The sequence below is a fragment of the Tenrec ecaudatus genome, chromosome 18 (genome assembly GCF_050624435.1).
Source record: "Tenrec ecaudatus isolate mTenEca1 chromosome 18, mTenEca1.hap1, whole genome shotgun sequence".
NCBI lineage: Eukaryota > Metazoa > Chordata > Mammalia > Afrosoricida > Tenrecidae > Tenrec > Tenrec ecaudatus.
In genome coordinates this window covers 5096937-5123861 of record NC_134547.1, presented here as the reverse complement: position 1 = coordinate 5123861, position 26925 = coordinate 5096937, and the positions used below count along the sequence as shown (strand labels likewise).

The following is a 26925-nucleotide window of genomic DNA, read 5'->3' as shown; positions in this document are numbered from 1 at the left end:
GTTAACGGGAGTAGAAAGTTCAGTCAGAAGTAGAAAGCCCAGTCTTTCTCTCGAGGAGCTGCTGGTGATGTTGAACTGCTAACCATGAGGATTGCAGCCCAACGTGTAACCACTACATTGCAGATGCTGCCATGAAACAAAGACCTTTACCCAGAAGTGACAGAGAAAACCTTCCACTGGCATCGGTGAGGTGAATTCTACCTTTTACCCTCTAAACCATAAAAGAATAAACTGTGTCCGAATAAGCCATCCATTTATGCTATGTCCGAATATGGCAGAATACAAAACTAAGACACATACATGAGCATGCAAGTCTCTCAATTTTGACTGAAAGCAATTTGGAAAATTAAAGACACATTTAACGACGTCTGGGGTCAAAGGCAAACAAAAGCGAGAAAAAGACAAGAGATTGTGTGTTGAAAAGACCATGCCCTCATTACGGGATGCTGCAAGATTATTTCAAAAGATTAGGATTTACAGGCAAGTTGGAATCCAAGAAGCTAACTCCCACCATCCACCCACGAAGCCGGAAAAAGAATAACCAATTAAGGTAAAGGCAAAAACATCTGGAGAAATACGCTTTAACGATTATTTTCAAGGCGCCGCGCAGCCGCAGGGGGGATTCCCGCTTCACGTCAGGAGCGACGGCGAGGCAGTGGCTGCACCTCTCTGTGCAGGACGAGGTGCGGCCGGGGTCACGGGGGAGAGGGTGCTCCCAGGGACCCCCGCGAGGCCGCGAGTGAACCCGGAGCCCCCCCGGGGGGGGCACACGGGACGCGGACGCCGGGCCGGCGGTCGAGCGAGCAGGGGCGGCGCCCTCGGGGCGGCGGGGCTGCGGGGCGGGAAGGGCGGGCGTGGGGACCGGCACGTCCGAGGGACTCAAGGGCCGCGCGTGCAGCCCGCACAGCGCGCTGTGACGACGGAAAGAAAGAGGGCAGCTCACTCACCTCACGGGTGTGCAGGCTCCGGACAGCCCGCTTCCGCGTCTGCCATCAACTGCGCAGCCGCGCGACGGGCGAAGACGCGACGGCGAGGGGGCGGGTCCCACAGGCAGGGGGCGGGGCCTTGCGAGAAGAGCCAATTGTGAGCCGAGAAAGAGAGCGAGGAGTAGGAGGCGGGGAGAGGGCGGGGCTACCCTCATGGGGGCGGGGCTACCTTCCCTTCAAACTCCACCCCCACCCGCCCTCCTTTCAAACTTTGGTGGATTCTTTTATCCACGTTGCGAAACCCTTGAATGTGATCGTGCAGAATGGAAAGCGGTTGCTGTCTGCCCCGTTTTAAGTTAGTGTTTCAGACAGTTTAAGGTCAATGCTTAGAGTTGGGGAGGGCTACTTATATTAGATTCATTTTCCTTGTGACAAAATCAGGATTGTTTGGGGGAGTCAGGGAGGTATTGAGGACTCTGGGGTCAGGAGTCTAAGCTCGGGGACTTGTACTGGTGATCGAGGTGCGGACGTGGTTGCGTCTAGGAATGTCTTCTGCAATCGGCTGTCTATGGAGGGTACACAAACCAACACGTGAAATGCAAAACTGCAAGTGGTAACCTACAGGTTCATCGGGACGCCCCTTGGATCATTTTCATGTCTAGCTATCAAGCACCTGAGCCTCAACCTTGTGCTCAGGTCTCTGGCTGTGTGGCCAGAAGGACTAAGACTCCACACAGGACAGACTAGCACTGCTCCATTCTCCCATCTTTAAGGATGAGCAGTTCTATGGTTCAAATCCACCAGCCTCCGCTAGGGAGAAGTTGTCTGCTGTTGTAATGATTACAGTCTAGGGTACCTGCTAGGGCAGTTCTCTGTCCTGGAGGGTCGCTGTGAGGCCAAATCAACTTGGTCTGATTGAGTAAATCTTAATGGAAGTGAACTGCTACACCTTTTTTTCCCCTGCAGAGCAGCTGGTGGGCTTAAACCAGTGACCTTTCAGTTAGCAGCCCAACGCTTATCCCGTGGCACCACTGGGACTTTTAAGGACCACTGTGGTAGCTATGTAATCATTTGTCAATTTGAGGGCTGGACCAGTGAAGGGGTGGAGTCTAGCCTGTCAATCAGGTCATAGCCAATGAGGCCTCTGTGTGGGCACTGCCTTCTCCTGAGGATTCTGGGAACTCTTGTATTCCTCCTTGGAGGTGGGAGGCACTCCCTTGGCTCACTCCCTTAGAGACATTCCTGAGACGACATATGGACCTACCCTGATGCTGCCAGAGCCTTAGGAGCCAAAGAAGCCACATGGAGACAGCTGTCAGCACTGAGATGCTTACACCACCACTGGATCCACAAGACTTCCCACCCATTGATCTGTGATCTTCCTGCATTTAGTGTCATTGCATGTGTTTTGTGAGTCTGAAGAGGACTTTATAGATTGGTATCAGACATAGGGGCTAATATCAGACTTATGGACTTGCTCTGAACTGGGCTGGGATGTTTTCTCAATATTCAATTGCTCCTGTATCTAAAGCTCTTTCCTATATACATGTGTCCTTGGATTTGTTTCTCTGATCTACTTGGACTAACACAACCACCCACTGCCATCAAGTTATTTCTGGTTCATCGCGATCCAAAAGGGTTTCCAAGACCGTAAATCTTTAAAAGAACATAAGCCCAATGCTTACTCTACAAGGCCACCAGACCTCCTTTCTAAATAAATAAGATAAAAACCTAAACAAATAAACAAACACTACCATGTAGGGTTCTGGGACTAAACCTTTAAAGGAGCAGACAGCCTCGCGTTTCTCTTATGGAGCATATCAGACAGCACCAGCGGGTTCCTTAAAGGGCTCAGGTATATGGTATTGTAACTCACCAAGTTTTGCTTAAAAAGATAAACTTTTGGGGGGCAAAACCCAACAACTTCAAAATAGAGATAAATTGTATTGTGTGATTCTTCATTTTATTCCAAACTTGATTTAGATAAAATTTTAGTGACATATTTTGCTCCAGTCTTTAATTTCTGAGAATAACTAGAAAGTGTATTTTTTTAACTTACAAGTCATTATCTATTTTACTGAATACATTTTTAACAATTGGAAACATTCTATCATGTCTGAAGAACAAAGCATGTAAAATGCATTTGTATTTCTTTTCGTCTGAAGAATAAGCAGTTTTTCAGGGAGACCCACTTTTGTTTATACAACTAGAAAAAAGTAAAAGACGTTTGCATCAGGCTGGGTTATCTACAGAAACAAAACTAGTGACACTCATATGAGGGTTACCCCCCAAACACACAAAAATGAGGGGAAAAGGCTCCATTGGGCAGAGCTTTCGTAGTACACATTTTTTCCCAATAAGTGAGCATCAAGCAACTTTCTCTGAGTTAGTGCACCCAGTGGCATCGCCTGGGAAGTTTCTCCCTGGTCACAGTGAATTTTTTCGTCAAAGCAGTTTTGCTTAAACCTCGTTTTGTGTGTGTGTGTGTGTGTGTGTGTGTGTGTGTGTGTGTGATGGCTAATTTAAGAGAACAGCATGAAGCTGTGAAATATTTCTTGCTGAGGAAAAATGCCACAGAAACGGTTGTCCTTGTAATGGCTGAAAAGGGCAGCCCTATGGGAAAAACTCATGTGTACTCATGGCTTTCTCATTTCAAAAAAGGTGAAATGTTGACTGATGACAAAGCTTGTTCTGAACATCAGTCAGCTTCCTGAATGGGCAAACATGTTGATAAAATTCATTCACTTCTGCTTGACACTGTTGTCGGACCATTGAAGAGATGGGGAAGTTATCTGGACCCTCTTGGAGCTCATTTCAGCAAATTTTAATGGAAGATTTGGGAACAAGAAGGGTCTCTGTGAAATTGGTGTCTCGGGTTCTGCTGACCAGGAAAGAGTGTGGAGTGGAAACATACTGTGCTTTGAAAGAACAGCAGCAAAGCCACCTAGACTTTCCCCCCAAGGTCATTACTGGTGACAAGACATGGTGCTATTCTTACAAGCTTGAAAACAAACATCTATCAATCCAGTGTCATCTCGCCCCAATAAAGACCGCCAAGTGATATCCAAGATCGAGATGATGCTCTTTTTTTATTTTTTTATGTGAGGGGGATGGTGCATTTGGAGTTTGTTCTGCCAGGTCAGACTGTTCATCAAGCTTTCTATTTAGAGGTTCTGAAAAGATTGCCTAACAATGTGTGACAAAAAAGGGCCGATTCGTGCCAGAAAGGGGACTGGTTTTGCCACCATGACAATGCACTTGCTCACACAGCCATCTCAGTGTGCCAGTTATTTGCGAAAAACAGCATGCCTCTCTTGCCCCACGCACCTGACTCACCTGACCTTGCTCTGTGTGACTTCTTTTCGTTTCCATGGAATGTAAAAAGGAACATGAAGACATCAATTTGATGATGTAGAAGAGGTGAAGGAAAAAACGAGGGCGGTGCTGTCAGTCATTCAAACAGATGAGTTTGAAAAACGTTTCCAAGAATGGAATCGCACATTTGACAAATGTATTAAGTGTAATGGAGAGTACGTTGAAGGTGAAAAGGCTGTTTTGTTTTAAAAATATATAGTTTTGAGAAGTAATTCCATTTTGGGGGGTACCCTTTCCTATGTATATGAGAGAGTTTTATATCAAGAATTAATCTTATATTAAGAAGGCAGCCCAGTCGGTCCAACTTAAGTGAATGGGTCGGATGCTAGCCAGAGCCCTCTACAGACTCACATGGCTCCAGGCTAATGACATAGAAAGGTGAGAAAAGAAGAGAGATCACAAGCTGGCAGTGGCAGAATCACGTGGATCCAATTTCAATGGAAACATGGCAGCGCTCAGGCGCAGGTGGACTACATGGGGCCTCCCCTGGAAGCAGGTGCAGCATTCCAGCAAGCAGGGCGGCAAAGGGCAGCGAGAGAGGAGGGGGACCCCGTGTCTCTCTTTAAAATAAAATTTTAAATCATTTTATTGGGGGCTAATACAATTCTTATTACAATCCATCCATTATGTCAAGCACATTTGTTGCCATCATCATTCTCAAAACATTTACTTTCTACTTGAGCCCTTGATAGCAGCTCCTCATTCTCCCCCCTCCCTCCCCCCCATGTCTCTCTTTTAAGGCCACATTTTTACAAACTGAAGGAAAAAAACCCACACATTGTTTTAAGTGCACTGTGCCAATTTATTTATTTTTAAATTTCTGACCTAAATTTCTATTTTTGTTCACATGGATACTTCACTTGAAGTACTGATTTTTTTTATTACTTGAAATTTAACCAAAATTATATACTGGTTAATCAAAAGTCCTATACAAAATATATCTGTTGCAATTTTCTGATAACAGTTTGCAATTATTCTTTTTTTTTTTTTAATGTCTGTAACAAAATGTATCCCTGAAGCTCACCAGAGGAACAGGGCCCATGAGTTACAGTGTCTCTGTGGCAGCCTTTTGGGCCAGTGCCAGCCATGGGTGGGGCAGGCACTGAATTTGACACAGCTGCAGCAATTATTCTTGTGAACTGAGCAGCGAGACACCATGTTGAACCAGAGATAAGAGACACAAAAACCTACAAGTCCCTAAGAAATGATGCTAGGCCGGACACCCACAACAATGAGCTCAAATATATGAACAGTGAGGATGTCACGGGACTGAGTGTTTTGCTGTGCTGTGGTCGCTAATAACCCAAACCAAGTCAACGGCACCTAACACCATCATCATCTCAGAGCTGGCCAACTACGCTCACTTGTGACTTCTGAACTGATGCTATCAATATTGCTGTCCTTGGCAGCTTTATCTCTGTCCAATGTTCAGCTCTTCCTCATTCTCCTTGTATACAACCCCAGCTTTTCTGGCAGGGGTCATCAAACTATGGCCCGCGGGCCACATGCTGCCCGCCGAGGACATTTATCTGGCCTGCCGGGTGTTTTTGCCCCGTTTGGTTCTTTCACTTCAAAATATGTGCATTGTGCACAGGAATTTGTTCATAGTTTTTTTTTTTAAACTATAGTCTGGCCCTCCCATGGGTCTGAGGGACAGTGAACTGACCCCGTTTAAAAAGTTTGAGGCCCCCTGGTTTATGGGGTTCTTTACCCTAGACAGAAGTCACCCAGTTGCAGTCTTCCATAAATGCTACCCAATTCAGTTGGCTTGATGTTGTCAACCTGTGAGCCCAGCGGCATCCACTCGCCCATCTCATTCAATCATCCACTCCCTCTCCCGATGAAAGTTCGAATTATTGGGTAGTTAATGGTGGCAGCTTCCAGAGAGGGTCTCCAGGTATGAGCGTTATGTGAGCGAAAACAAAGCAATTCAGCGCCATCATCAGTTCGGACTCACGGTGATCTGGTAAGGCCGAGTAGAACTTCTCGTGTGGGTTTCTGAGACCGTAACGTCCCCACCCCCTGTGTTATCATTGATTAACTTTTAAGCTTAATTTACTCTGGAGCCACCCGTGTTTGCTTCTTCAGTGTCTTCTGGGAAACCTGTGCTACCTTCTCTTCTGGTTTAGGACAGTCTGTTCCTTTGCAGTAGGGCTCATCTCAATGTGGCAGGAGCTCTTGGATGGGTTCACTATGAGCTCTGTGTAAGTCCAGTCGTGCATCTTGGGGGCTTTGTGTACCTGGATGGGCTCAGTGATCAGAGAACCCACATTTAGACCCTTAAGTTCAGCATGACTCTCTGTGTTTTTAAGGACGTGAAACAAACATTCAGCCCTCTTTTGGGGTCAACAACCCTGGGCCCAACCCCACTATGTGACCTGGGCACACCTACCAACGCCGCCACTGTACTATCGGAAGGGCACACTGCTTCTGCAAAGTGACATCTTTCAAATATTTGGTGGCCCTCCAGATATGCAGAGCCTTGGTGGCCTGGGCATTTCATGGGCGTTCTTAAAAGGGACCCGAAGATCCGACCCTCTGATGTGCATGATTTTGTGAGGTTTTCTGGGGCAAGTGAGTCGTGAACTATTTTGGCAGCTCACCTCAGGCCACTATGGGAAGAGCTGAGGCTGTAACTCTTTACAGGAGTAGAAAGCATCATCTTTCTTCCCCTGAGGGTTCCAAACTGCTGACCTTCGGGTCAGAAGCCGGACGTGTAACCCTTTATGCCACCAGTTAATCAATAACAGACATTATTTTCTTGGTGGGCTGTGTTGGCAGTAAATATTGAGGACGATTTCTTCCAAAAGAACCCTCCCTGCCTTGCTCTATAACATTTATCTACCTATACCTTTGTAATTCATAGTTCATCTAGCCCATCTTAGCATAATGAATTACCACTGGAGGTTTCTTTTCTTTTTTTTTTTTTACAGGGTGTGGTAGTTACATAATCTGGTGCCAATTTGAGGATTAAGAGGGAAGGGGTGGAGTCTAGCCTGTCAATCGGATCATAGCCAATGAGGCCTGTGTGGGCATGGCCTTCTCCTGGGAATTCCTGGATTTCCTTGTTGGAGGCAGAGACTCTCTCTCTGCTCACTCCCTGGGAGACATTGCAGCTGACAAGACACATGGAACTACACTAGTGCCCTGAGCTTGTGAAGCCACGTGGACCTACCCTGATGCAACCAGACCTCTGAAGCCAGAGAAGCCACGTAGAGACCCCTGCCAGTGCTGAGATGCTTACACCACCACTGGACCCACAAGACTTCCCACCCACTGGCCTGTGATCTTCCTGCATTCGGCGTTATCGCATGTGTTTTGTGAGTCTGAAGAGGATTTTCTAGACTGCTAACGGACATATGGGCTAATATCAGACTTATGGGGCTTGAAATGGGACTGGGATGCTTGCTTAATGTACAATTAATTACCCTTTATATAAAACTCTCTCTTATACACATAAGCGGTTCTATAGATTTCTCTAGCCTATCCAGACTAACACACAGGCCATTACTAATCCTCTTAACTATTATCCTTGGCTTTGATTTCACCCGATTTGAAAAGCAACTAAGGACCAGAGTAGAGCAAGTCCCCTTATGCTTAGGGGTTGTACCAGACAGCTAGGTTTGGGTACTGAAGCAGCTACAATCCTGGTGACAACCATGTGAAAAGGTACCAGGACTTTGTCCGTATTAATTACATACATTGTGACATACAAGGTTGGAGCTTTCCTGTGACATAACGCATTCAGAGATTTTTCTTTGGTGACAGATTGGCAAAAGTCAAACACCTTTTGCTCATGGTCACGTGGAAGAGCTGGCCTACAATGGTTCTCATCTCATGGAAAAGCAATCTTTTTCACAATTTTTGAAACCGCGTTGAAACCTGCCTTGACACAAGGGATTCCTCTGCCACTTGCCGGAAGCCTTGCTTCGATCTGAATTGAGACAGCGGAGATGCTTAATTGTGTTCTCCTGGAGAAAGATTCCACTTTTCCAAGTCACTCTCCTGCTGAGGTCACTTGCTTTGGAAACATGACGTCAGTGCTTTTTCAGAGGATTTTCCAGCTTTTTCTCTTTTGTCCATTCACAAACAGGCACTGGACAACCCGTTTCTTGACAACTCCTTGATGCTTGCTTTTCCCCTCTTCCTATCTTTCAGGTTGGAGTCAGTCGTAGAAGACTTGCACTTCATTCCTTGCACGATCCGAGTTCAGGAAATCACACACAGGTTTATGTTAGTCTACATTGGAAACTTAGAAAAGGTTGTATGCCTACAGTTAATACAGATCATTTTAGAATAACACCTGCATCCCACCCTATAAAAGGGGTTGTGAGAACGTACTCTCAACTTTGGAAAGTTTACTAAAACTGAAATGGGGGTGTCCTTTTTAAGAAACTTGAGATTGATGGCAGGGGAAGTTGGGGGTGGGGAATGGAGAGCTAATAACAAGGAATACAAGAATGTGGTAATGACTGAACTACTGAATTGATTGATCTATTGTGGTAATGATTGAACTACTGAATTGTACACCTGGATTATGTCCCAATAAAACCATTTATAAACAGTAAGATGCAGGCCTATAAACTGAAAAATATGCACACTGCAATCAGTAACTGATTAATTCCTGTAGAGACCAGGAAATTGAAATGTGAGATGTGTAAGTAGTAAGAATCTTTTTTTTTTTTTTAAGCCAATTGACTAAGGTTTGCATGTTCGACTGTTGAGCTCTATTTACACCTTACATTCACGGAAACATACACACAATTTTGCTTGTTAACTTTCTAACTACTGGAGGACTGTCAAACTCTTGACGATGGTTTATACCTTTTAATGTAACTTTGATCAAAGGTAACATTTCTGGATTTTTATAAACATAATCAGGGAATTAAAAAAAACAGAATATGATTTGTACTAAAAGGTTACACACTGGTCTGCCCATAAGGTCAGTTCAAACCCAATTGCTCCACAGGAGCAAGATGTGTCCGCTCTTAAAGTTTCATGGCCTCTGAAGCTCACAGGGGGCAGCACCATTTTGTCCTGTATGGTGGATGAGTTGGAATCTACTCAATGATAGTGAGTTTGATATATATTTAAGATGAGAGGTCAGTTAATGAGGTAGAAATTTACTTCTGGAAATGTTACAAAAAATGCACAGAATATGCATGTTGCACTATGCTAGAACTATTTTACTTAATTTCACCATTCTCATACACTTGATGTGTATTATTTATGAAAAAATATAGCAATGAATTGTGACATCAGAAAAATGAGTTAACACAGTTTACATTTATAATGTTTATTTCTAATGTAAATTCTCTCTGGATCTCAAACACGTAAACACTTGAGAAAAGCTTACCAAATAGAAAAAGACTTGTAAAGTTTCTCTCCAGAATAAATTCTCAAATGATTTAGAAGGTGCATTTTATGACCTTACCTTATACAGTGCATTTGTAATTTTTCACTCCCATGGATTTTCTGTTTTTTTAAATGAGGATTCATCCCAAATTCGATGTTTTGCTACTTTATTTGTAACTTTTCTCTCTTGTATGGATTTTCGACAAATTGTAAGATTTAAATTCTGACTAAAGTCCATTTCACATACTTATATTTATATAGTTTCTTCAGTATGAACTCTATGATGTGTATTAGTCTGATGTGTAAGAAACTGAAGTTAAAAAAAAAGATTTATCACAATGTTTATAAGGTCTCTTTTAAATTCTCTCTGGACTCAAAATATACAGAATTCGATAAAGGTATATCAAATATAGGAAATGTATCTCACTACAGAATGGTTTGGCAACCTGAAAATTTAAGTAATGACTTTATAGACTACATTTATGACTTCACTCTTAGATGAACTTTATGGCATCTATTGAGTATTCAGCCTTATTTAAAGGTTTTGTCACTTATTATACCGGTCAAGTTTCTCTCGACCATGAATTGTCTGATGTTCTACATCTTTTGATCTTTGGGTAAAAAAGCCTTATCACATTCATGTTACCAAAGTTCCTCTCCAGTATGAATTCTGAGCTGTAAGGCTTTGACCTTGCCACATACATTCATGTTTTCGCTCCAGAACGGATTCTTTGATGTCTACTGAGGTTTGAACAATGAAAGACTTTTCCATGATCTTTGTTAATTTCCCTCTAGTATAAAGTCTCATGACCCCAAAAAAGATAGATCGACGGCTCAAATCCTTGTCCCATTCATTTCATTTGTCAGGTCTCTTCTGTATGTATTCTCAGATGGACGGTGAGATTTGAATTCTGACTAAATTCCATACCACATATATTACAATGATAGGGTTTGTTTCCGCTGTGGATTCTCTGGTGTCTAGTAAGGTGGGAAGCTGAGTTACAGGATGTGCCACATTCCTTACATTTGTAAGGCCTCTGCGTCAAGTGGATTCTCTCATGCTCTACAAGCGTGGCTCTGAGGGTAAAGGCCTTCCCACACTGATTACATTTGTAAGGTTTCTCTCCAGAATGAGTCCTCTGATGTTCCACGAGCTTTGTTTTCCGGATAAAGGCCTTCCCACACTCGTGACACTTGTAAGGTCTCTCTCCAGTATGAATTCTCTCATGAGCGGTAAGGTCCGAAGGTCCACTGAAGTCTTTGCCACACACATTACATTTATATGGCTTCTCGCCGGAATGGATTCTCTGATGTCTAGTTAAGTTTGAACCACAGGTGAAGGATTTGCAACATACATTGCATTTATAAGGCTTCTCTCCTGTGTGAATCCGCAGATGAACTGCAAGGTGTCCTTTTTGGCTAAAGACTTTGTCACATATACTACACTGATATGGCTTCTTCCTGGTGTGCACCTTTTGATCTTTAGTCAAGTTTGAGCCACAATAAAAGGCGCTGACACCCTCGCTACACTCATGAGGTATCTGCACAGAAGGAGTTCGCTCATGACTGGGGAAGACTGGCTGTTGGATAAAGGGGTTTCCACATTCATTGCATTCACGAAGCGTTTCTCTGGTATGGGTTTCCCAGTGATTAGGCAATGAAGTATGTGTGAAAACTTCCCCATACTCATTCTGAACGTCGGGTTGGACACCGGTAGCAATATTCTGAAGCAGTGGAATCGAAGCGCCACCGTTGATAGCGTTCTCTCCTCGATCAGGTTGAAACGGTGGCATTTCACCCAGGTGTGACTCGAAGTTTGATTCGGTGTTTTTCTCAATACATATCATGCACTTGGTTTGGGCATCCACTCTTACACGCTGATCTCTTCTACTGGTGAGAAATTTCTTGAGGACGGTAATTACTTCTTTGTCATTCCTCCTATTTCCACACTGACTCTCAAACCCATTGTCTCTGGCTTGCTGGAAGTCAATATTCCTGATGCCACACCTTTCATGTCCTTCCAACATTACTGTCTGACATAGCTCTCTTTTATTATTGATCTTTCTTGGTGACAACTCCTTGATTAAACATTTAGAAGAGACATCTAAAAGATATAAAGAACCACAGGGCCCCAATTAACAATCGCTGGAAAATACTTCATATTGAAAAACCTAATTTTATATCACAAGAGAACTTGAGAAGAACAGTTATGAAAACTTCTTCACTATGGTCTTCAAACGTTTAGGAACACAAAGTTAATACTACTTCTCAATAAAGGGTGATCACCATGGAAGAAACAGACAGAAACAATGTGGAATAGTTAACTGAGGTCAATGAACAATTTACATAAAAATTGTCGAGTAGGAACCTAGTTTACTTGGAAAGGTTCACCAAAGACAGTTAGATATCATTAAAAGAAAGAAAAGAAGGATGATTACACGCATTTCAAATTATTTTCTAGGAAACTAAGTTCCAAATGCTGTATGAATATACCATGTCTGGTATGAAAAATACAAGTAAACCATAAGAGAAAATGTCATTTTTCACCACTATTTTAAAGCACACAACAGCAAGTATAGTTCATTGCTGCCTCTTAAGTGAAAACAAATATTAGATTAATGCATGCCAATGTAGAATTATTATACCCAATCAAGTGCCAACCAAGGACCTACATTAACGGAAATAATCCACATTAAAGTTATCTAATGAATAAAATAAATAAGGGAGATACAGAATTGCAAACCAAGAAACAGCACAAGTAAAAACAATTTTTTTAAAGAAAACACCACCGTCAGAACAATATTTTTCTGAATACTTATTTTTTAATTAATTTATTTTCCTGAATACCTATTTTTAAAGCAATTTATACCTATGCAGAATAGGCCTTTCACAACCGCGATTTTAGCCAGCTTGAAACAGCTCAGTCTGGGCTGAAGGAGCATACACGTAGTCAAGCAAGCAGACTCTCACACAATCAAAATCTCTTCAGTGTGAGATTTTGACCTGTTTCGGAAATACGCAGCCCCGCCCTGTTCAGAGTTGGCAGCCTGCCACACTGCTGTACATTTGCCATCCTCAAACAGGGTTTAGGCGGCTGCTTTTCTCTTGGGTAGAAATTCCATGTGCGAGAGCTTTGGTTGCTATCCAGCACATATGCCCCATTGATCACCACCGAATAAGCTGTGTTTTGGGAATTTATAGTATATCACAGAAGAAGTCAAGTAGCTTGTGGCATGCCAATTCTAAAGACTTTCTCAGATGAAGGCAGTGACTTAACACATGTAGTGTATTCTATGGATAATGAAAATTGCTCAGTTAAGAATTCAACGAACCGTTTGGTGGAAAAAGCAAACTTTGCAAGTCAGTACTGAATCTGTGAAAGAAAGGCAAGAGGACTATGTAAGAGCCTGCTGAAGCAAAATTTCCTAAGTTACATGGGTTTTTGGAACATGAGTGGTGATTCATAACCCTCAGCCCGCACCTAGGAAATCTTGTACAACTGTTAAAGTGATATTTATTATTCAGTCCTGCACCTCCATAAGCAGCCGGTGTCAACCACTTAATGTAGAACACGGATTGTGAAAAACATGTAACCAATAACGACGGAGATGTAAAAACAAGAAACCACAAGATCAACACAGGAGCCGCTTCCAAGGGTAAACTCAAACAAATGACAGCAGAGTTCAATAATGGGGGCATTCTTCAACTGCCTAAGTGGAAGACCATCAAAAGACTATTGGTGGAAGAAGAATGAACAAAGTCACACACATGGATGTGTGTTCGGATAAAAGCCTCAAAGGCGGAAGTTGTAAGCATGGTCACCGTTCCTCCTAATACAACTAAATGTAACTACTGTCCCAAAGAAAGGAATACTACTATGTATCCCATCCGTGCTGGCACACAGCTCTTGGGAAACCCCTGGAAACACTTATCAGTCTGACTCCTGTGAGCCTTTCTGTCTCAGCTTCCTAGAGCACGTTGATCCCTTTACTCACTGGCTTCCAGAAGCATTTTTGCATTCAGCAAGATAATACTGTTATATATTAATTGTACTCAGTAAGCTCCCTCTTTGGAGACTTTCACCTCAAATTACCCATCACCTAAAGGATAGAGTATCCCAAAAGATACTACACTTGATCTTAGCCAAAAGGCTGAGAAGCGATGAGTATCCCAAAAGAAACCTCAAACAACACATTGCCATCAAGTTGGCTTGGACTTCCAGCAACGCGACAGGACAGACTAGAAACTAGGCTCTCAGAGACTGTAATCTTACGAGAGCAGAGTCTCATCTTTCTTCCACAAGCTGTACGGAGGGTTCAAACTGCTGACGTTGTGTTTAGGAGTCCAACATGTAACTGATTACAACACCAACGCTCATTTCATAAAAGAAAGACAGGGTGTCATTTCAGAAGCTGTGCTAGGTGTGTGTACTTTCAATCACCCCACGTGCACTCAAAACCTGGACAATGAATAAGGACGACTGAGAAAGAATCTATGCCTTTGAATTGTGGCGTTGGAGAAACATATCGAATATGCCGTGATTATCGGAAGAACGCAAAAGATTTGGGTCAGAAGAATTACAGTCAGAATGGTCCTTCGACGAAGGTGAAACTTCACCTTGTGCGCGTTGGGCATGTTATTGGGAGGAACCATTCCCTGGCGGGTAGAGGGTCACTGAGAAATAAGAAGACCTTCAACAAGCTGACGGACACAGTGGCTGCAAAATGAGCTCCCACACAGAATGCCAGTGATGGCACACGACCAAGCAGGGTTTCATTCTGTTGTACACCGGGTCCCTGTGAATCAGAGCTGGCCTGACAGAACCGAACAGCAGCAATGCGTACTTCAAAAGAAAATTTCAGAGGAAAAGGAATCACACACATGGAGAATACGAAAACCCAGAAGAGTCAAGGTTTTTCAACGATTCTTGTCTATAGAGAGAGCTGGAGGAAGGAAAGTCTGAGATATGGGAGTAAAGTATGGGGAGTCAGAATTGATGGGGTCCTTAGGAAGGGGCTGGGTGCCCTGCAATAGTAATCAGGTGTAGATTTTAGAAAGACTTAGAAAGATAGAGATGATTGCCACCTAGGACTGTAATTCTAAGATAGTATCTGTCTACAATTTTTAGAGCACTCTTGAGAGAAAATCTCAGAACATCTAATCCATTCTGTCACATACGCTTCTTAACCAGTATAGAAAACTAGAAGAAATGGTGGAAGATTTGAAAAGATAGGTCCTGAGAAAGCCTTGTGCAATTTCTTTGGGCCATATCTGCAATGGAAGAGACAGTAATGCTTCGACAGCTCCTGAGAGGGTCTTCAATGAGCACAGAGTCTGGATAAATACTTCAGGGTGAAGGTCTCGGGCTGGGCTTTAGAAACCAAGGACTGACAATGAGGTAAGATCAACTGCAGAAGGAGCACCCAGGTGGAACCGGCCCACCTGGTCTGTCTCAAAACCACGGCCAAGAAAGACCTCACAAGGACCACAATAGAGTGTTCTACCGCGCACGACAAAGGCCGTGCTTTCAGCTCTGCTTGGGCTAGAGTTCCACCAAGGGGATGAACTTTCTATGCCTGAAGACTGTGACAATGGAGGGACAAGCAGAGAGTGGGAAAGAAAAAAAAAATCCCCTTCGAGAATTCATCAGAAATAACCTTGCTACAAAAGTACTGTGTGTCTTCCCATTTTGGAAAAGTTTGGTCAAGCAATCTCTAACGGTGCGTTTTCTTCTCTAATCATCTGACCTCTTAATATCTCGATACACTCCCACCTTACCTGGATTTTTCCCCACTTTCAGGCACGCTGAGGTTTCCTTCTTCCGAAAGAACATAAGATTCATCTCAGAAGATATTCCTGATTTTAAGAACAAAAAAAAAGAAGAAGAAGAAGAAGAATATGATGTTGAGCTAGCTTCTGCAGATGAATAACCAAGCCACTTGTTAGGGTTAGGGCACCACAGAGGTCCCTATGAAACATGTCAGCCATTCATCATCCACTGTTGCCTCCTGCTTAATGCTTTAGGGAATGCACTAAATATGGAGAGATCCAGTCCTCTTGCAATAACTATGCAAACAAAAGGACAGAAATCCAGTCAAAGAGTTCTATCAAAAGTTGGCCCTAAGCTTGTGTGGCTACTTAAGGCTTGTAACCAGCAATTATGTCCATGGTGTGAAGCTTTTCAAATAGATCCTTCTGAAGCTTTGGATTTTAGAGCCAATTTCCATCCCTGCTTTAAGAATGCCGATTTCAAACGCCATCCAGCAGAGTAGAGGCTGAGCAGAAACTTACAAGGTAAAATGCAAACATTCATGAAGGCAGACCCTCATTTCTGACAAGCAGTGATGCTCACCCAGGAAGACCAGGTTCCTGTAGTTCTCCAGCATCACGTCCCAATACAGAGCCCTCTGAGCAGGGTCCAGGCAGTCCCACTCCTCCTCGGAGAAATCTACAGCCACATCCCGGAAGGTCAGCAGTCCCTGGAGTGAGAAACACAGTCCACCAAGTGGACAAGGGAGAGAGAGTTTTTTTTTTCCCATACAAAATGGAAAATAAGAAAGGTACACAGACTAATTTCACATGTGATAATGTGGAGTAACTTATATATCCCTATAATAAAACATTATAGTTTCCAAGTAGAAGACATGAAATTTATTCAGTTCCTGAGGATTTCAATTTTGTGGAACATAAGAGAAATCTAAACATGCAAATAAGTCCCACGGGGGGGGGGCTCATTTTATGTAGAAGTACTAGACTATATATTATGCGCACCAAGTGACACTTAAAGTTTCTCAGCTGAGCTATAGGAATGGTGTCTCCAAGGGTGACAAAAGCCAACTCTGGCTCTAAAGAAACTCAGAACACTGTGGTGATGAATAGCAACTACTAAAACATTACGGACATCTACCATTTGCTAAGTATTATCCTAAACGTTCACCACGAATGAGCTCATCTGATGTAGCTTTCCATGAGAAATGCATTTGTTCTGAGTTTACAGAGGTCACAACTCTGTCACAGAGATGAAAATTCTCTCCTCAGTTCATACAGCTAAATCAAGGGGAGGGCTGGCATCGGAGGTCAGGTGGGTGGGCTTCAGAAATGAACTTAAGTAAGCCAGCAGTGAATTAACAGATAGAGCATTAAATAAAAGGGTCACAAAGGGATTCCAAAGAGATTACCTGAGTAAAGTTCAGGAACAATAACATTGGTCATTAAATTAGCATGCACATACATAATGATTTGTACTTGGCTAACATGATACCTGATTTAAAAAAAATGTCTAAGCTATAGAAAAGACATTGTTTCAAGTGTTAAATGTCTAAGCTACAGAAAAATAAGATGTGGTTTCAATTGTTAAAAATAGAATCTATAAATTAAAAAAAAATTTTGAACTTATAAAATCATGTGTTCTGTAAAACCCACCGTCTTGTGCACACACTCACATACATTAAAATTAACTGAATTAAGAAGTCTTCCTAGAACTTGTGCTTTTGTCTGTTTATTCTGATCCTCATACGCATCTGCTATCATAGAGTGGTAATCATAAGTACAGACTTTTCCAGGATTTCTGTGTTATTCTAGGTGGAATCCAAGGTAGCAGGAACCGGTAAGTCAGAAGTGAGAGAAGCTGGCTGGGACACCCTGAGCTTGTGGCTGATATCCTGACAGTGTAGCGGGTACCCTCAAATGTGTAGCTAGTAGATCAGAAGTAGGGGAGCCCCAGGGGCTTCCCAGACTTCTGGCTGGCACCTAAAGTTTACGGCAGATTTGACAGTCTCGCAGACCAGGTCTTTGCTTTGTGAGATCAGGTCTTGCTCTGGATGGTTGGGGCACAGGATTAAGAGCTCCCTGGGCAGCTGGTGTCAGAGAAGGGAGAACTGTGATTTAAACATGCTGGGACCTAAAGAGGCGCCTCCGACTCAGCATGGAGGTTGATTTTCCAACCGATGACGCAATAAGACACCCTCTATTGCTGATTGTTGCTGTTGAACTTTCCCTTCAATTTCAAATCACTGACATTTTGCAACCAGAAGCACAGATTCACCTGCTTAGCTTCAAAGGTATTAGAAATTCAGGCAGAGTAGGCTTCCATGATGTCTTCTTTTCCAGAATGGTTGGCTGTTCCTACAATAAGTACAGCGCATGCTGTGTTTTTGTGCAAATCATGCGTGCTACACTTGCGTGCATGCTATTTGTAAATTTGTAAAAAAAAAAGAAAAGAAAAGAAAAACCAAATACAAAGGCAAGTGCATGTTTGCTTTAATCCTGGGCCAGAAAGCAGACAAAGCAGGCAGACAGGGTTCCTAAACCCTCTTGCTGCACAGGCTCAAGGCCTCCATGGGCGTTCAGTCCCTGTCTCCCACCAGGCCTGGGGTCCCCAATAGAGGAGCCTCATCCCATGTCTTATGTCACTGGGTTACTGTGACAGGGAATCTGCCTGGGGGGTAACAGGGTACATGTAAGCAAACGTGTCAGGAGGGCATGAGGAGAGTCAGAGGGCATGAGGAGAGTCTCAGGACAGCATTTCAGCCAGGAGAGGATATAGCAATCGATTAAAAACATAGCCATTTAGAGGCCTGGGGGTGTAGTGGTTAAGCGTTGGGCTGCAATCTACATGGTTGGCAGTTCGAAACCACCAGCAGCTCCTCGGGAGAAACACCCAGTCTTTCTATTCCTGCATAAACAATTAGACTCGGAAACCCACAGTGGGGCGGCATTGACTCGCTGGCAGTAAGTTTGCTTTTGGTTCTTGCAGAATGAAACAAAAGACATTAAAAAATATAAATAAATAACACGGGAGCTGTTACCTGGGAAAGCGTCATTCCAGATGCCTTTGTTTTCCCCCCCTTCTCCTCGGAGCTTCACTCTCAGGCAAGATCAATCTTGAGGATCCAACCTGGGTGCCAACAATGCGCTGTTAAATACAAAGAGGCAACATGCCCTTTTCCTGTGTCTCAAGCACACACCCATGGACGCCCTCATCAGAGGGCATGACAGTCCCAGCAGCTCACTGCCCCAAGGCGGACTCAGAGACAGTAACCACCTACACAGAGACCAATCGGTGAGCTTACTGCCCTTCTCGCCAAGTGAGGCCCACATTCCATGACAGCAGGGAGCTGTAGGCTGGACTGACCGTCCCTTCAGGTGCCACACCAACCGAGCCTGACATCGCACCCTGTGCAGAAACTGAGAGCCCCTCATGTCACCTCGCAGCAGGCCCGGTTCTCAGACCCAGAAATGGAAGATGCAAAGACTTGAGCTCCAGACGGAATGCAAACTATAATGACTCGGGGCCCATTTACTTTTTCCTTGAGACTGGGACCACCTGGACTATTTGAAGAGACCTCACCTTGTGGGAGGGTAAACTAGCAATGTATTTGCAAAATATCTCAGTAAACCAGTGTGCAGGGAGAGGCGGCAAGCCCAAGCACATCTTCCCTTGTGGCTTGGCTCTCCCCTGGATCCATGAAATGATGTCACCTGGATCCAGCCAGTGCAAAGAGTAGGGACTGAGGGAAACCTGCAGAGCAGGCTTGATGCACCAGGAGAGGGGGTGCAAGTGTGGCTGGAAGGTTAAATAGGGGACAGAGAAGTTCACCCTGAGATGTGATCTGTGAGTGTGATAGCAGGGGAAAAACAACAACAACCACCACCACCTGGTAGATGGGTACTTTTGCCATTTGAGTGGGAGGGACCCGAGTTCTAGGCAGAGAAATCAGCCAGGCGAATGCCATGAGGAATTAGGGATTCTCACCCCAACCATGAGAAAGGTAAGCCTGTTGGCTTCAGCGGAGGAAGTAAACAAGGAGACTAGGAGAAAAGGTCATAGGGGCCCTGGAGAGCCGATCCAGAAGCGTCCAGCTCTATACCTAGTTTTCTCCCACACCCCAAAAGAATTTTGGGAATCCTGTGCAGTGCAACAGTTCTCTCTTTATATGTGGCCTGCGGTTTAGAATTATGTCCCCAAGAGAGCAGCAAGCTGCCCGGTTAATTTACAACGCAAAACCACCCAATAGGATCCAGTGACTTAGGGGGATGGGTCAGAGTGTCTTCCTGCTGGGAAGGCCAGATCTTAAATTTGCCAGGGAGCTTGCTAATGGAAGCAGCCAAACCCACAGTGGTTTGAAAGAGAAATCTGAGGAGATCAAGCAAGAGTCCAGCGCTGTAAACAGTGGAGACAGCACAGCAGGGAAGGAGACAGAGAAACAAAGAGAATCAGACTCACACAGTGAATGGGCACTCCTTCAGGCAGACTTGCTATGGGAATGGGGATCTGTCAGCAGTGCAGCTAAAACAGATGCTAACATTTCTCTGAGCAGGTGAGAGTGCTAGTGGAAGGAAGCAGCTAAGTGGCTTTTCTATACCAGGGGGTACCCCAAACAACCCGATGCTCATTTGTGTGTGTGTATATATATATATATTTTCTTTAATGTGAGCGGGATAGTGCATTTGGAGCTCATTCCACCAGGTCAGACTGTTCATTAAGCTTTCTATTTAGAGAAAATCGATTGTGTAATGGTGTACGACAAAAAAAGTCCAATTTGCAAAGGAAAAAAAAAGCCCAGTTTGTGGCAGAAGGGGAACTGGTTTTGCCACTGCGACAAGGCCCTTGCTAACAATGCAGCCATCTCAGGGCGTCCTTTTCGGGCACAAAAACCCAGCCTGCCTCTCTCGCCCCAGGCACCTGACTCACCTGACCTCCCTCCCCGAGACTTCTTTTTGTTTCCGCGAATGAAGAGAGTCGTGGAAGGGCAGCGATCCGTGGACGAGGTGAAGAAGAAAAAAAAAACAAAAAACCAACCAGAAACGAGGAAGGTGCTGTCAGCCACCCAAACAAGAGGAGTTTGAAAAAAACAAACAAAACGTTTCCAAGAACGGAATCGCAGATTTGACGACGTGTAAGGGAGAGACTAGTTGGAAGGCAGTTACGGCTGGTTTGGAAAAAGATTTAAATACATAGCTTTGAGGGGTGAGTAAAATCCGGGTTTTCTTTTGGGGGGGCGTACTCCTGAAGCCGGGGTGTCTGGGGAGAGGTGGGGTCTCGGAGTCCCACCGCGCCCCGCTCAGAGGGGTGTGTGCCCAGCCACTCCCCCGGTGAGCCCTTGACCCGGCGCGGGCAGGGGTGGGGGCGGGGGTGCGGGGGGGGCGCTGGCAGGTGGGGGGGCTGGCAGGGCTTTTGTCTGGAGAACCACGCGGCCAGCGAGGCGCCCACCAGGCCCGGCCGACAGGCCCAGGCGGGTACCCACCCACCTCGGCGCGCTGGACCCCGAAGGGGCGCGGATGCCGACGCGCCGAGCGGAGTCGCGGTGCCTCGAGGCCCCCGCGGGGGTCCCCGGGGTGCCAGGGGCGCGCGCGGAGGGCTTCACAGGTCGGAAGTGACCGCCCGGGTCGCAGGTGGACGGCAGACGCCGGGAGGCGCGGGGTGAGAGCAAAGAGAATGAAATTTACCTCCGGGTGCCCTTGGCTCGGCGCGCGCGGCTTCCGCGAAGGCGGGGCACTGCGCATGCGCGGGGCGACCTGGAAAGGGGCGGGGCGACCTGGAAAGGGGCGGGGCGACCTGGAAAGGGGCGGGGCCCGCAGCGCCCCGCTGGGCCCGCCGACTCCGCCAACTCTGAGTCCCTTCTGACTCAGAGACCCCAGAGTTGCAACCATCCTCTGAGCTTCCGAGGCTGTAACCCTGTGTCACAGCGGTAGGAAGCCCATCTTTCTCCTGGGGAGCTGGCAGGTCGTTTTGAACTTGGGACCTTTCTTAAATTTAGCAGCCTCAGGCATAAGCACCAGGCCACCAGGCTTCTAGGCACTTGGCGTAGACGCTCCCTGAAAGCACAACCCACTGAGATCAGTGACCCTATAGGATGGATTAGAACGCTTCCTGTGGGTTTCTAAGGCAGAAACTCTTTAGGGGGTCAGAAAGCCTCGGCTTTCTCACTTCCATTGGCTGGTGGATTAGAACTGCCGACCTTATCAGCGCAGCGTAGTGCATTACGCTACCAGGTCACCCTTCAGTCTCTCCTTTTTAGGTTTGGCCACCCTTGAATGTCTTAGTGTCAAGTGGAGAAGAGTTGCTTCCTATGTATTTTCCAGTAAAAGCTAAAGAGTTGTGAGAGGCTGATACCAAGGGCTCAAGTAGAAAGCAGGTGTTTTGAGAATGATGATGGCAACATCTGTACGAATGTGCTGGGCACAATTGATGTATGGATGGATTGTGAAAAGAGTTGTATGAGCCCCTAATAAAATGATTTTTTTAAAAGTTGTGAGAGGTTCTTACATTGGCCACTGTGATACTTTCATCATAATGTAACCTAACTTCGGGTAGTTAGCCTTCCACCACCACCACCACCCCTGCCCTGTGTCCCTTTAGACTTTTAATAACTTGTTGTATTGCTCAGAGACACAAATTTTAGCCACAGATGCCTCCTGGTACAGCCATCCAGACACTACACAAAATCCTCTATTTGCTTCACCTGCTTGTTAGTGGCCAAAAGATTCTGCTATCTTGTTAGTCAAGAGACATCCAGAGACTGGCCTAACCTTATTGTTCTTGTCTGCTTGCTCATGGTCAATAACTGATTATCCTGAAACCTGATGTAATGTCAAGCATCAGTGAGACCCTTCTGGTGTGTGAATTCCATTAAAAGATAAAAGCTTATCATTTCAATGTATTCTAAGTACAAGTGGGCCTGTGTTGCTGTCAGTCTCCTGGCTAGTGCCACCTTCTAGTGACCTTATTTTTCTCTAACTTGGAGCTTAGTGGATTGGTTCGACCCTGAGGGGGACGAACAAGAGAAAGCATGGGTGTAAGATATGAAAATAATAATGACTTATAATTTTTCAAGGGGTCACGAGGGTGGGAGGGGGGAGGGAGGGAAGAAAGAGGAGCTGATACCAAGGGCTCAAATAGAAAGTAAATGTTTAGAAAATAATTATGGCAATATATGTGCAAATATGTTCAATTCAATTGATGTATGGATTTTTATAAAAGCTGTAAGAAGCCCCAATAAAAATGATTTTAAAAAGCAACAACAATAAATTTAAAAATTAAAAAAACCCACTTTCCCCAATAAAACAAATAATAACATATGTAGGCATTAAATGAAATGAACCCATTTGTTTTTAATGTTACTCGAGTTCTGGAAACAACAATGTCTTAGCATGAAGTGAGCAGATCATTTGAAAAGTTAGACTAAAGTCTAGATACTGCATTCTGAAACTTTTCCTTTCTGAAATCAACTTCGTTTGTCATAAAAGCAGAGATTTCAGAGTGCCGTATTGTTCCAGAAATACTGTGCATATTATGCAACTTTTGTTTTCTTCCCCCAAATCATGCAAACCACCTTCATATTAATTTCTGATGTTTACTGTCTGTATTATATGCACATTATCTGGGGGAAATGTTGTACACCAGCTGGGTACAGGCTTCCAGAAGACTCGGGAAAATCCACAAGATATACATACAAGGGCAGATCCAAATTTTTGGAGGGAAGTTTTGCTCAACCAGAGAGACCAGCTTCCTGTAGTTCTTCAGCATCACTTCCTGGCACAGGCATCTGAGCAGGGTCCGTGCAGTCCCCCTCCTCCTGAGAGAATTCCAGGGCCACATCCCTGAAGGTGAACAATCCCTGTCATGGAAAACACAGCTCACCAACTACATAAGGGAAAGTTCTGATTTTCCAGAAAATAATGAGAAGCATTAATCAAATCACTAGAAATCAAATTTATGTATTCTGCAAGATTCATATAAGATCCATGTTTTACAAGTGTTGTCCCTAATTTTCTCTTTAGATTGATAAGTGGCATCATGATAAAGAGAGAAAAGATTGAAGTTGTTCAAGGATTTCGTTTTATTTTGATTCACAATCAGCATCCAAAGGAGGAGTCAAAAAATCAAACAGTGTATTGCATTGGGCAAATCTACTTCAGTAGACTTCTTTCAAGTTCGTGAGAGCAAAGAAGCCTCATTACACCCGGGAGTCAAGTTGATCTGGAGCGTTGAAATCCTGACATGCTCGTTTGAGATGACTGTGTCCAGGAGAGGACGGAAAATGAGGTGCAGCGATGCCGAGATGGACCAAATGTAGACATATTCCTGTTTTGCTTCCTGAGGCACAAAATACCACAAAGAACTGTCTGTTTGCCAGCAAGAAAGCTATAGATTAGAGATGGCTTCCAGGCAGATTCTTATCCCAGCCCCTCCACCTACCTGGCATGTCAAACTGATGCTGACAGCTCTGGGATGCTACACGTCCTCGGGACTAGGACTTGTTTACCTTGTGGTGTGTTCAAATAGAGAATACTTCCTATTAAAGAGCCAGGACATCAGAGGCTGCACCAACTTGGACGGCTTTTCAAAGGAACATGTGTTTACCCTCAGTAGTTTGATAGAAATATGGACTGGGTAATGGAAATATTTCCTGTCTAAAATGGAGAGGGAAAGGCATGGCGGGCTAACCTACACACCTCTGGTTAAGCTGTTGAGGGCTGAAACATTGTGGCACCAGGACTCCTTAATGAATCACCACACAGAGTGCTGTTTGACCTTCGCCCTTGGTTTCTGATAGATGTCACTGCTGCTGGGTGCTGTTGGGTGGATTCCAACTTTTAACAGAGCCCGTGTGCTCTCACTCAATATGAGGAGCGAAAAGGGAGAAGTGTCAACAGATGGATTCTTAGAACTTTTCTGGTGGCTGTGGGGAGGAAGAAAGGCTGGAGGTGGATGGTATTATGATTATACAATTCTTCCCTCGAATACTTACATTTTTGTCTCATTTCCTTTACATAACCTAATCCTTTTCCACTCTAGAATCCAATGCTGCGTTCCAGGACATGGGCTACAACCAGTGAAGAGAAAAAAAAGGTTCAAAAACAAGCAATCAAAGTGATGTGAAGGAGCGTGGACAAAGCGGAGACCCAAAACCCACCTGTAAGATAAGAAGGACCACACAGAAGGGATGATATATCCAGGGTGTAGTACAGCACTGATAAAACACATAACTATCCTCTGGTTCTTTAATATTTCCTCCACTATTATGGCCTTAGTTTTGCCTACTGATCTTGCTAGACCTGCGTACATACACTTGCACAATCAAGATCTTTCAATGTAAAAAATCCAAGATAGATTAAACCCCTCAGAAACAGTAATAGGAGTAACAATTCCCTGAGGGCACTGGAAGAGAGGAGGGGAGAAGGGGTAAAGAAGGAGCTGATAGCAATGATGAATGCGTAACCCCACTTGAGGAGAATGAATAACAGAATTGTAGGTGAATGGATACATGGGATGATGTCACATATGGCAAAATAATAATAAATAATAATAATACTATATTAAGGGTCATGGGTGTGGTAGGATGGGGAAGGGAGAGCATAAAGGGGAGCTGACATCAAAGAGTTCAAGAAGAAATAAAATATATCAAAAATGATGACAGCAATTGTATAATTTGCTTGATCTAATGGAATTATGGATTGTAATAATATTCATAAGTGCTCCTAATTAAATGTTAAAAAAATAGAAGGGTGATTCGACATGAGAGCTGTACCTATGACTGAGAGTAGACTGAGTGGAAAGCTCTTTCGGGAGCAACATTGCTGCTGGCAGTCTAGACCAGGACAGTGGTCGAATCTAAAGCTGGACGGGTTCATGAATGCATAGAGACAAGGAGAAATAGAGTTAATGAATGGGCTATAAAGTAGTGGAAATGTAAACATTACACAATCACATTTTGTTACGAGGCTTTTGTCAGACAGTGTAAGATATGACGAAATAATAATTTATAAATTATCAAGGGTTCATGAGGGAAGGGGAGTGGGGAGGGAGGGGGAAAATGAGGAGCTGATGCCAGGGGCTTAAGCGGACAGCAAATGTTTTGAGCAAATGATAAGGGCAACAAATGTACAAATGTGGTTTACACAATTGATGTATATATGGATTGTGATGAGTTGTATGGACCCCCAATAAAATGATTAAAAAAAAAGAGGCTTTGAACGAGGTCTAGAGTAAGAGATGATCTAGCCCTTTACCTCAATTACACAGCGCCTGAAAGGGTGTCTAGACATCTCCATTTGGAGCTTGACAAATCACACAGAAGGGAGTTAGTTGTATGTAAACAAGTGGCCTAAGGATATTTGTCATATGATTATTTTTATCATTTTATTGAGGGCTCTTAGAGCTCTTATAACAATCCATACAACAATTGTATGAAATTGTCTCAATAACATCTGTGTATATGTTGCCATCATTATTTTCAAAGCCTTTCCTTTCTACTTGAGCCCTTGGTATCAGCTTCTCTTTTTACTCTCCCTCCCTCCATTCTCATCCTCACAAACCCTTGGTAAATTATGAAGAATTGTTATTTTCATATCTTACACCGTCCACTGTCTTCCTTCACCCACGTTTCTGTTATTCATTCCTCTTGGTGGTGGTGGTGATGGGGTGTTAAGACGTTGATCATTGTGATTAGTTCCCCCTTTCCCCACTTGTCCCCCCACCTTCGCCCTACCCTCATGGTATTGCTACTCACATTACTGTTCCTGAGGGGTTTAATCTGTCCTGGAATCCGTGTCGAGAGCTCTTATCTACACCAATGTACATGCTTCAGTGTAGCCTGATTTGTAAGGTAGAACTGGATCATGAGAGTGGGGAGGAGGAAGCATTAAAGAACTAGAGGAATGTTGTGTGTTTCATCGGTGCTATACTGCACCCTGGCTGACTCGTTCCTTCCTTGTGACCCTTCTGTGAGGGCATGCACAAATGTCTACAGATGGACTTTGGGTCTCCACTCCAACCCACCTCGTTTGCATCATATTATTGTTTTGGATCTTCTGATGCCTGATAGCTGATCCCACCGACACCTCATGATCACACAGGCTGTTTCTTCCATGTGGGCTTTGTTGCTTACCTGTTGCCATATGATTTGATCCTGGGCTGAACTTAATTTCTGATGTGACTACAGAAATATGTCACCTTCTTTTGACTCTGTTTACAGATTATGGTATAAACTTGGCCCTGCTGAATACTAATATTGATGGCTAAATGTACAGGTAATTCCTGGGTGGCAAATGTCAGATTCAGTTGTAGCCAGTAGTTATAAACTAACCCCATAAAGGCTATTATATAAAAAATTTGACATACATATAGAAGTCTGTAATAACAAGTAGGCTTAATTTTGTTATTAAAAAAACCAAACTCACTGCTATCCAGTCATGGCTGATTCATGGGGACCTCCCTATGAATTTCCAAGACCATAACTGTTTACGGGAGTAGAAAACCCAGTCT

General features: G+C 44.1%; 2 protein-coding genes, 1 non-coding gene and 1 pseudogene across 3 annotated transcripts in view; all 4 read right to left on the bottom strand.

Moving 5' to 3' along the window:
* Positions 1 to 1021, bottom strand: part of LOC142432628 (uncharacterized) — a 38880-nt gene extending 37859 nt beyond the window's left edge. Inside the window, exon 1 of the mRNA XM_075537850.1 lies at positions 948 to 1021. The gene's annotated coding sequence lies outside the window, so the exon portion shown is untranslated. The remainder of the gene's footprint in view (positions 1 to 947) is intronic.
* Positions 1022 to 5099: 4078 nt separating this feature from the next.
* On the bottom strand, positions 5100 to 21145 carry LOC142432284 (zinc finger protein 160-like). Its single transcript, XM_075537421.1, has 5 exons — positions 21105 to 21145; positions 18464 to 18552; positions 16009 to 16135; positions 15435 to 15512; positions 5100 to 11760 (listed from the first exon to the last, which is right to left on the bottom strand). The coding sequence occupies exons 2-5, from the start codon at positions 18476 to 18478 to the stop codon at positions 10520 to 10522; spliced, it is 1461 nt and encodes a 486-aa protein (XP_075393536.1). The 5' UTR covers positions 18479 to 18552; positions 21105 to 21145; the 3' UTR covers positions 5100 to 10519.
* LOC142432916 (small nucleolar RNA SNORA5) lies at positions 5291 to 5423 on the bottom strand. Its single transcript, XR_012781005.1, has one exon. It is a non-coding gene; the product is annotated as a small nucleolar RNA SNORA5 (small nucleolar RNA).
* LOC142432800 (U2 spliceosomal RNA) lies at positions 13665 to 13819 on the bottom strand (annotated as a pseudogene).
* Positions 21146 to 26925: the final 5780 nt, after the last annotated feature.